This window comes from Gymnodraco acuticeps, unplaced genomic scaffold (assembly GCF_902827175.1).
Source record: "Gymnodraco acuticeps unplaced genomic scaffold, fGymAcu1.1, whole genome shotgun sequence".
NCBI lineage: Eukaryota > Metazoa > Chordata > Actinopteri > Perciformes > Bathydraconidae > Gymnodraco > Gymnodraco acuticeps.
Window position 1 is genome coordinate 761,841 of NW_022990003.1, and position 12,068 is coordinate 773,908.

Sequence of the window (12,068 nt, forward strand, 5' to 3'; positions counted from 1 at the left end):
AGGGAGGGGGGGGGCAGGAGCTCCAACAAGCCGTTTAGGACAGAGAGTGAATACACATACTGTACAGAGATGCTGAATGAGAAACCAATGTGAGTTTGGAAAATTGCACAATATAAATGTATTCTAGTAGACCTCAACAATGGAATTAAGATCAGTAGAAATGGCCATGATATGGGACCTTTAAAGCATGTTCACATATCACATTAGACACAATACAAATATGAACCTGAAATAAGCATAAAAAGCCCCCTTTAAGTGTTTAGAGAGACAACACAGGTAGCAGGTCTCCCTTGGAAAAGAGATCAATGATCTCAATGGGATTTATCTGTATAAATAAAGGTTTGAAATGAAATGAACACATCCTAGTGCAGGTTGAATAAAACAGGACACATGTAGGCCCAGTCTGAACACTTTAATGTGAACACAGGATATCAGTAAACTGTAGGTAATACAAGAATCACACATTGAGTAAAACCCAACCTACAGAGACAAACATCAGTCTGTGACACAAGCGCCTAACGAAGCAGTGGATACAGACTTCATTTCCATACTTCTGGAGTGTATAAAAAAAAGGAATAACACTTTATATATGTCTGGTTGGGGACTGATGTCTCTACACTGGTTCAGAAGTCAATTAAAGACAGCGTTTAGCACCTCCCTGATGTCGAGCACAGAGTGCCGTCGTCAGCAGGAGCAGCATGTGGTTGTAAAAGAGGCACAGTCAGCGGTGGTCATTTTAAACTCGAGTAATACAGGATGAGTGGTTTTACAGTCCTTGGACATGTTGGAAAAATATGGCCTACGGGACTAGAAAAGGACACTGGGTGACAAAAAGCCATTAGTACAACCTGGACTCATCCTTACAGCTGTTGTCAATGATCGAAAAAAAAAAGTTAATTCAACACTGTCAAGAAAAGGATGTTTGTAAATCAAGCTAACATGATGGACGCCAACACAATGGCTTTTTACAAATCGTCATACCTGAATTAAAAGTTGCTAAATTCCCTGTCCATGTGGCGTTAGGATGTATCACATTATGTCACATTATGTATATATCAGAAGGCAAATGGCTCATTTAGGTAGTCTATTTCTTCCAATGGGTTATGTTAAGGCCACATGGCTGCTAAAAAGAACTGACAATATACCCTGATCAGGAGAGGAAGACCTACAGCGAGGGTCACAGCGGCTCAGAGGTCAATTAGTTTCAGACTAAATCATTTGAAAAAGAGGTGGCCTGAATCCCAAATAATTTAGTGGGACCCTGATATGAATAATCTGCTCAGAGGCTTTAGGAGGTCCAAGAGTGGTTTCCAGCTTCTCAAATACAGCTCTACTGCTTCCTGTACGATGCTATTCAAGGCAGATCACGGTATTCGTAGAAAAAAAACAATCTGGTCGTAGATAAGAATGAAAGAGAGGGTACAGGGGGGGGGGGTCACTTTCAGCAGTTAACAAGACTATCTTTTTTTACTTAATTTTTTCTTTTATAAACAAACTGAGAAATCTGGATCGTGCACATCGTTTGCTTTCTCCACTTGTATAGTTTAGCAGACAGGTGGGGGGGGGGGGGATGTCGATGGACGGAGAGAGCGACATCTCAAATCAACACGTAACAGACAGATAAAATGGAATGACAGCAAGAAAGGAAAGAGGGACCAAGCGGAGGAAGACGTGGATGGCGAATCATTCGGTCCAGTCTTTCTTGATCGCGATGCACCACTCCCAGGAGAGGTGGTCGTGCTTGTCGTCGTCGGTGAACTTGGACTTGATGGTGTATGTGCCGCGGGCGATCATCCCTTTGGGGGCGTCCTCCATGGGGGTGACGTACGTGTACTCCTCAGAGGGTCTCGGGCCATAGCTGCCCACCATGTAGTCAGACTTCTCAACTGCACATCGGAGAGAGTAAGAAAAAAGGGTTTCAACACATTTCTTAAACGAAGCCTCAGTTAGACCATTAAACAGAACGTGTATACTGATTTTACACCTTTACAGAGAATAAGTAAAGCAAACAATCTGCACTAGAGCTGCACAATTAGTAGACTGAAGAAACCTGCTAATATTTGGAAATGGATTGATCGTTTAAGTAACTTTAAAATGTTTTATCCTCTTGGGAACCGAGGAAAAAAACCTATTTAGGGTTAAAAAAAAAAAGAAGCTTGCAATTTAGACTTTTACAATTTTAATTTTAAATATTACAGTAAAGACTTAGTAATTTTCTCTGTAGTAAACTCAAAACATCTCTGGGTTTTGGAGCGACAAGTCAAACATTTCACCTAGGGAGGCATTTTCCCACTATTTGTTGACATTTCCTAGACCAAAAGGTACATTCCTCTTGATTCAAAAGATAATCTGCAGATGAATCAACAAGAGAAATGCTACTTGAAGCCTTCATCTCCACAAACTAAACACATACAGTTATTCCAACAAGAAAGACAGTTCCTTTGGATGCTTTTTAACCTCGGGTTGTACAAATGAAATCTGTAATTGTGGTCGAATAGGCTTGAAGCTAAACTAACCGGCTGCTGGGTTAAGCTTTATATTTCATCTAATGCCTTCAATGATGAATGACCCGATCTCGTCATTAAAGTCATAAAAAGGAAACAAATAATAGCATTTCCTTAAAATGTTGAATTGATCCTTTAAGTCTTGGTGCTGTTTTAGATAAGATTTTAATTTGCAATATACTTGAGGATTTACAGCTGTTAAATAAAATGAGGTGTTCTTACCCTTAATTCCTCCCCGGAATGACTGCTGAGTGTACTTCATGCCGGACACAATATCCTTGTTGACCTGGAAAGGAGACACTCGTCACATCCTGCTCAACACGAACGCTTCATCAGAAAGATGGCTTCATAAGAAAGATGGCTTCATAAGAAAGAAGGCTTCATAAGAAAGATGGCTTCATAAGAAAGATGGCTTCATAAGAAAGATGGCTTCATAACACCAATACTGCTACGTTACTGCAACAGTTTGGATTCCTCTCCGTTTGTTGTGTCAGAGCCCCTCACCTTGAAGTTGATCTGTATTCTATATTCCACCCCTTCCTTCAGAACAAATGGGCTCTTCTTGAATTTAGTCAGGTCTCCTAAAAAGGGAAAACAACACAAACAGAAAGGTCAAACGGTGGAGCGAAGCTGTGTCTCAGAGCGTTGAGTGCTCATCCACCACCTGGACTCTGCTTCGATCCCCAGCCCTGCAATCAACATGTCGTTATGTCCTTGGGCAAGATGCTTATCACCAAGTTGCTCCCGATGGCCAACGGTGTGAGAGTGTGTGTGTGTGTATATGTTACTTTCCCTGAGCACTTTGTATGGCAGCCTCTGCATGAATGTGTTGGTATCAGAATACCTTTATCCGTCCCACAGTACCAGCTTAGCGACATAGCAGCCAGGAATCAGTGAATGCTGACTTGTATGCAAGTGCTTTGAGTGGTCGCAAAGACTGGAAAGGCGCTATTTAAAAAAAGTAAATGTACCATTTCAGTGTCGAGATATATAACTAAGGATCAGTTTGGCACAACATGCTTTTACAGTCTAAAACATACAAAAAGGTTACAAAAAAGAGGGGGTTTATGATTAGGATTGAACTCACAAAGATATAACATAACTATTTAAGGGTGTGCTGAAGACTTTCCTAAAGCCTATAGTTAGAGCTGGTTGTTCTATTGTTTTTTTTTATCCAATTATGGGGCGAAGCCTGCGAGCTAGTTCAGGCAGTCAACTCGAGCACTTATGCTGCATTCATACATAACGCCCCCTTGCCACTCTACAACCAACCAAACAGAGTCTCCTTAATATGCCGCTCTATTTAACCTGCCAGATCTCTCTCCATGCATTGCTTGCTGCTGCTATTGCTGCAGCTACTTCCACGTCGCTACTGCTTGCTGCCCCACCACCACCCCAGCTTCCACCTGTAGGCTCGGGGGTTAGTTATTTAATCATCACTCATCGTGCTATGTATATCTGTGGAGTGATGAGGCCCGAGCCTAGTCGCCAAACTCAACTATATGCTGCTTCTAATAAACACGTTAAAGAAACACGTTTTATTTTACATTCTATGTTGTCCTTTTATTATATTCTCCTTTGAGCACTGCCATTTGTTTATCTGTACTGAGACAAACGTGTTTTGTGACATTGGGCTACATAAATAACATTGGATTTGATAAAAAAAAGTGGGATTGTTATGATTTATTTTGTACCTATAGAAAAGGGAATTTAATTTTCAAAAGCAAAGTGGAGTTGTATTGTGATTTTCAGCCCCCTGCAGTAACACCAGTGACCAGCAGGGGGCGCAGTGACCCTGGCTCTGCTGTGGTTCATTATGAGGACTGGCAGGAGCACCAAATGGCTCATTAACCCACTTACCCAGGAATCACGTCATTACTAATTAGTAGAGTAATGACCCAGCAGGTCATTTGGTCTATATCGGCACACGAAGATGGGAGTGATTACTCTCCATAAGTAATGTTACTATGAGATACTACTCGCTGCTGTCCATTCAGAAAACAGACAACAATGATGTGTTTTCTGTCTGCTGTACTCACCCGTCAGGTCGAGCACCAGAGGGTGAGGGGCCGTTTCACACTTCAGAGTCATCCCTATCACCTGCACGTTGGGGGCCGTGGGGTCTGAGAGAGAGACAAGTATCCAACATTATGATCATACAGAGACATTCACATTGTTTTAAAAACAGAAGTATCTTGCTCACTTCACCCTTCTTTATTCCAGTTGTTTTGCTTTCAAACATTGAATAGGTAATGCCAGTTTCATAAATATAGTAATTAACACACAAGGGAGAATTTACAATAGTTTTAAATATGTGAACACATTATATCTGTACATTCGCTTCTAGCAACAAAACACTGAAGTTCTTTCCTCCTCTCGGCCTTGTCCTTACTCTCCCACTGCTACAATCATAGTAACAGTGGAGGTGAAAAGACATTCCTTTAACTAAATACACTTTTTGCAACTCTGAAACCTTCTGAAATACTAATCTAGAAAACCGCGTTGATGTTCAAATTCACTCATTTTATAGTGTTTTTTTCTTATTAAAAGGATAATCTACTCGACCCAAAAGCTAATTTAGCAAGATACCGATACTGAGTAACTGATCCACACCGAACATCATGTTGTATGAAGAAAGTAAGACCAATTTGGAGTGGATTTTCTTTTGGTTTAACAACAGCCACAGTACTCAAATGAATGAACCTTGACCAAATGTCTGTCTGAATAAAAGTGTACTCTTATATATATATAATAGCACAGGTATGAATCCGTTCCATTATTTGGTCTACTTTCAAAGAGATAGTCTGGATTGTTTAAAGTGTGGTTGTATGGTGCTTATCTAGAATCAGTGTGTTTACCTACAGTAGATTTCGGTTTGGAGAAGCAAGTCAATGATTAGTTTTGATCCACCTTCTTTAAGTGACACAATACCACAAACAAACCAACCACGGGAGGCAGCGGTAAACCAGCCACCTGGTGCTGTAGTGATACACCGACTATGAATAAGTGCTTCATAAATCCCCCCTTCAAGCAATCTAAACTATCCCTTCTACAGTTTCCAATCCCCAGGTTAGCAGGGTTGTTGTCACAACAAATAATGAAGGTTGGATTCCCCGCACTATTGGTACTGCAAACACACAGAAGCAGCTGCTGTGGAGAGTGTTATGGATACACCTAACACAGCTTTGAAGACAAATGCTACCATAAAAGTACATTTTCAGGTTTGCCTCAGGTGGCTGTATCGGGGGAAACAACTGAAAGATCTGAATTGTGCATATTGATAAGTAACATTTGCAAATAAGAATAAAAATACATTATATTTGGATGCGCCAGATATAATAAAAACTGCCAAATGTGATGAAAAGACAAGCAGGGCAAACATCACATATTTACACCTACTCGGGGGTTTGTCTAGAAACATTTAGTATGAGGGCACTAGCGGTCAAAATTACGGCCCCGGCACTTTCCAGCGAAAATAATGCATTAGAGCGAAGGGGAAAACAAACGTTTCTTCATCCTGCTGCTGAATTAATACATGTTGAAAATACACTTTTGTTTGATCTATCATTTTTTTTAATATTAGATATTACACCTACTCTCATGTAACAATTGTTTTATTTATTGTATTGCTTGTGTGCTTTGTAATGCCTGTTGTAACATGCCATTATATAATGTGTTTTTACTGTATTTATTCCTAAAAAGTCTTTAATTTGTTTTGTAAAGCACTTTGAATTGTCGCGTACAGAAAAGTGCTACGTGCCTTGCCTTGTATGAGCAACACACACCAACTGGAGAAACTAGATTGAATATTCTTCTCTATAGTACTTACCACCTCTTGCCCTGCACTTATATGTGCCAGTTGAGCTGGTTCTTCCACCAGCTCAACTCTCTGTCCCTCATGATGAACGCAGGCTGGCTGTATATCTGAACTCAGACTCGCGCCCTCATCATTCTCTTCATCATCTTGCACTTCTAAGGTCTGTCAATTTGCGACATTTAGATGCTTCACCTGCGAGTGACTTAACCTTTTTTCCTCTTGCCTTATCGGCCCCACCTTTTTCTTTGATTTGTATCCATGTTTTTTCATTCTACCTGTCTGCCGTATGATACACCAATGTATTCCGCTCTCTGACCGGTCTTTTTTCTTCTTCGTGTGTGATTATTTGACAGATAAGAACCACGCAACTGCATTAGCGGCCGCTGTCGCCCCCTGTCGGCCGTCAGCGCAACTTAAATGATGACGTTAAACAATTATTTTTTTCAACGTCCCTCGACGACCGGCCGTTCTGTGGTTCTCCAGATTCCACAGATGGCCAGTCCGCCCCTGCGCAGCACCCATTACCCGGTTTAGACAAAACCCTGCTACTTATGTTTAGGAAGGATAGATCTGTTGTCAGTCCACATATTTATTTATATATTATGAAAATACGCAGTCCTTTTTTTCACTGTACAGCAATACATTTTACCTTCTGTTGTTATCTTACTCCAATTAAAATGTATATAGTTGACTTAATTCTGTATCTTATTTCCATTTCTTCTTATTCTGGAGTATTAAGTGTGTTGTGTGTTGCCGTGTAGGAGGAGCCTGGGACTTAAGATGTTCATTGCCAAAACTACACGGTAGCTTTTGTGCACATGACAATCGAGCGTTTGGATTTGAGTTGGACATCGATCACTAACCTGCCACACAGGCCACGTTGCCCAGCAGGGTCTCCTTGTACTTGCGCAGGCTCTCGTCGTCCTGGTCCAGCTCATGGATCTCCTGTAGGCTCTTCGCGGCGGGGGGTTTGTAGTTGAGAGGGTTTTCCGGCTCGTCATTGGCTGCTGCAAGCGCCTCCAGCTGCTCGGGTGTGGGTTCCTGCTCTGCCATGGTGTGCTAGAGTTAAAAAAAGTGACACAAAAAGGTTAGAGGACAAGAAACAACCCTGTCAGCACAGTGCGACACATTTAAAGATGACATTCCCCAGACCTTGCAGTGAATCGCTCAGAGCACAGATAACGGGCTCACTTGAGGACAGGGACAGCAAAACACACTCTCTGTGGGGATCATTCAATTCTTGGCAAAAGACGAGGAATTTTAGAAGTTAGGGTTAGGTTTTTTTGTGTGTATTCTTAGACTATCAGACACTAGAGTCAGGACATGTGGCTGTGGAGCAGTTTTCTCTGGGGCCATGGCGGTGACACAGAGCAGAGGTCAGGGGTCAACAGGAAGCTGATGATTATCTGAGATAAACAGCAGTGCCTTAAACACCCAGCTGCACTGACACACAGTCACTGCCGATTAGAAGGGAGGCCGCTGATCCTGAGCAGGGAACGGCATGATGACACAGATCATCTTCATTCCTCAGAGAACATACAAGTGCCGTAGCTGCTCATAAAATGCAATGCGAGGAGAACAAAGTAGTACACACACACACACACACACACACACACACACACACACACACACACACACACACACACACACACACACACACACACACACACACACACACACACACACACACACACACACACACACACACACACACACACACACACACACACACACACACCACACACACACACACACAACACACACACACACACACACACACACACACACACACACACACACACACACACACACACACACACACACACACACACACACACACACACACACACACACACACACACACACACACACACACACACACACACACACACACACACACACACACACACACACACACACACACACACACACACACAGCTTTGAGAGGTTTTCATAGCAGCTTGTTAAATGCAAAGTATGTGCTGATTTCCTGATTTACACAGAAAGCAACGCGGTCATAAATGTTTTTAGGAGAACTGATACTACTCTGTAATACCATAGCACAGCTAACTGTTTGTTCAGTCATAGTTCAATCATTTAAAGCTGCCATTGTGTGTTGTTTATTATTTGTATTTCCCTCAGCCAACCTGAAACTACGCCCTCATATTTCTCGTTCTAGATGTTTTCGACACTTGCATGTTGAAAGAACTGAACTTCCTGTATTTGAGTGATTTCAACCGAGCAGGAACCAAAGCTGTCAAACTGTTGAAGAGGATTTATCGCTTTGATAAAGTAAAACTGCGCCCTTTAGCTGTGTTAAAAGAGCTAAATCAGACCCAGAGATTATGCTTTAATGTCAATGATCAGAACAAATCTGTGTACAGAAGAAAACAACTACGAGAACATTAAACAGGAAGACCTGAGGCAATAAACAAACTGCTTCTCCATTTAAGCCTGATCAAATTCCTTCTTTGTGTAGATAATCCCTTAATGTGTGTTGGCTCAGTGCTAACCTGCGAGTTTAAAAGGTCATCATGAATCAACACAGGCGAGCTAACAAATCAAACCAAGGCAAACACACAGGCTGGATCCTCTGAGTAAAAGCCTAACGCACTATTTACAACTCAAGGAAATACAACAATCACACAATGGCAGACACTCCGCACAAAAACTGGTTTGTCGTTCTGTGTGTTTATCCAACACTCTGCTGTATTGTGTCGGGAATATAAAGTTGGGTATAGGCCAAGCAGGAAGTGAGAACGCGGCACCGTTTTTTCCAAATGGGGCCTCAGTGCTCCCATAAAAAAACACTCATTCCTTCCCTGCCAATAGCTGCTCAGCTGCGTGAGTGAGGCTCCTTGTTGTTGCAGAGTGAGAAAGACAGGAAAATAAGAGCAGATACCACAGCGATGATGTTAGATCCCTCTTCGACGAGCAGGTGGTTTGTCTCACTTCCTGTACTCTCCTACAGTGTGTTGCACTCAGACTGAGGTCTACCAAGCTGTCAGCGGAGGAAGTGATGGGTCATTCTAGTTGTATAAGAAAGGGGCTGCACTATAGGAGGCTTCTGCCGAGGATACATTAAATAAGCAATTAATCATTTAGGAAAATAGTTTTTAGTTTTGGCTGGTTCATGTATTTTTTTTACTTTTTAAAATGTCAAAGTGGAACAGCTCTTAATGTTAACATTTCAAAAGGTTTTTCAAAAAAGACATGTTATTTCTGAAGCAAAATGTAAAATACTAGTACAGTTCCAGTATCATTTTTAGATTTCAATGATTGTCTTGTTACTATTATAGAAAGAAATCGAGGCAAGATCGGGTTGCAGTGACAAAGCGGTTTTAAGATCCCAAAAAAATATGATTGACGCTAGTGGAGCACGCTAACCAAGGCGGTGGAGCCTCGCAGCAGACTTAGCGATAGCAGAGCGCTCAGGTACAGGGGGGTTAGTTCATCGATCGCAGATGGCGTCGTCCTCGCGGACGGATAAATAAAGATGAAACCTAAATGGGTCGCGAAATATACTTTGGCGAAGTCACGCCCATCTACTTCCGCCCCATGGGACCTTATTTCTGAAAAATTATGTATTGAAATGTATTTTCAATTCACATGATGAATTGGAAATGGGGGACCCTGATGTAAACAAGACGAAAGTCTTTCTCTGGTCAGCATCCCTTAACAATTGTATGTTTTGAGCTGTACTGTACCCAATATACAAGCTGTTAATAAACTTTTCAATCAATCAATCAATCAATGGGGAGAGAAAGATTATCTTTCGATCCCATTTGAATTGTGCCATGAATTACACATATGATGTTTGTCAATCTTAAAAAATAATTTCCAAGTCAAAAAAGTTACAGTTTGTCGTAAAACTGTTGAAATATAAGACTATGGAAAATACGCAACTAGAAAGACTACAAATCCCAGAGTAGCGTAACTTTACACATTACACTCGTGTTACTCACCAACACCTTGTAAAGCCGGTCCCGCATGCTGGCTCTTACGGAACCGACTAACTCCCCGTGTGTGTATGTACAGTTCTCAACATGCCCAGACTTGTAGTGATTTTCACCTCTTTCGACTCCACTTCGAGCGATAGATTTATTAACAAAGCACTTTTATACTAATAAAGGACTGGCTTACCTAAAGCCAGTTGAGTAGCACTTGAAATGTTTGGCTCTATGAAACCTGATGTACTTATGATTCTGTTTTCTTCAAGGTTGTGTCTTCCTGGTCGAATGTACTTATTGTAAGTCGCTTTGGATAAAAGCGACAGCTAAATGCAATGTAATAATAAAGTAATGTAATAATTGTAATACTTTTTGCTTCATTCTGAAAGAAAGAGGTGAAATGTGCCAACGTGACGGCCATCTTGGTGTTGGTGACGTGTGCGAGACCAGAGATGTAGTTCATTGAGTGGTTCACACAAAAAAAATGTGTTACTTCACAGTTTTACGACACATTTTTATTGTTTTGACTTGCAAAATTATCTTTTAAATTGACAAACATCATATATGTAATTCGTTGCACAATTCAAACGGGATCAAAAGATAATCTCTCTCCATTGACTTCAATACATGATTTTTCCAAAATAAGGTCCCATGGAGGTCCCCCGGAAAGGGAGGGACTTCGCCTCTCTATATACCTGGCCCGCCCCCATAAAGTCTATGTGTGGGAAACCCTGCCCTATACATTGCAGATCTACATTTTATGAAATAATTTCGTATTGCTATCATTTTGTTAATTCAAACTGCATGATGGTCCTTTTTACACTGTCAACACAGAGTTACCAAAAAACCACAAAGACATTATCAGTGAATTGAGTCATGTTTGCCCACAGACACATTGCTCAGAGATGCTATCTTAATAGAGCAAAACATTTTTCCTTAAAATGATTGCCCATGCACCGAGTAAAATGGATTAGGTTCAAACATGGCTGACCCGGTGTCTAACAGGCTACTTAAGAAAGGCGCTGTCATGCTTCAGCCTGCTGTGAGACACACAGGTCAAGAGATCACGTACTCAGTGCACCTCAGAGTCCTAACCTACACACACAGGCCTGCATGCAGTGAAGGAGGATAATCTGTTACTTCGTCAAAGCTAAACAGCATCGTTTGACAAACACACTGAGTTTGGCAGCAATTGAAGACTTCAGATTAGGCCTGTTCCTTAGCAACACCGCGGAGCAGTGAGATTAAGTGGGATTACAGCTAACGAGGCATTCAGGGACAGGAGATGAAAGTGTTCGGAGGTGCCACTGGTGACACATCAGGAGGATGCTCTTTCACAGAGAGCCATTAGTGTCCAATGCTACTGAAGATAGTAGATAAACAAGCTCAGAGGAAACCCCACCGGGATCATATGGCATGTATGAGTGAGTGTGTGTGTGTGTGTGTGTCAGTGCAGAGGCTTTACTGCCATGTAAAGACAGTTTTAAAAGCTAAAAAGAGCCTTCATTAAGATTTTGGAATGGAAAGTCAAATGATCTTTAATAAATGGAATAAGTAAAAATAATGAAAATATTAAAAGCTGCACGCCAAAGTTAATTTAGAATTTGATTTTTAGGTTATGAACAACTCTTATATTACATTTTATTACATATTTCCTAACTTATGGTTCTTCACAGAGGAACACATGAGGAAGAGGAACAACGAGGGAAAGGTGATAACGCAGCAGGCATACATTAGAAAAACATGAGCAGGAGCTTTGAAGTGTGGGCATGGTAGAGCCACCTTTACTGATCATGT

General features: G+C 41.4%; 1 protein-coding gene across 1 annotated transcript; it reads right to left on the reverse strand.

The window, feature by feature from the left end:
- Nucleotides 1–397: 397 nt before the first annotated feature.
- LOC117544147 (rho GDP-dissociation inhibitor 1-like) lies at nt 398–7,380 on the reverse strand (the record flags this gene model as incomplete). Its single annotated transcript, XM_034212973.1, is given in 5 exon segments — nt 398–1,886; nt 2,727–2,790; nt 3,009–3,085; nt 4,544–4,627; nt 7,185–7,380. Coding segments are annotated over 5 exon segments (618 nt in total). The 3' UTR covers nt 398–1,683.
- Between the last annotated feature and the right edge of the window lie 4,688 nt (nt 7,381–12,068).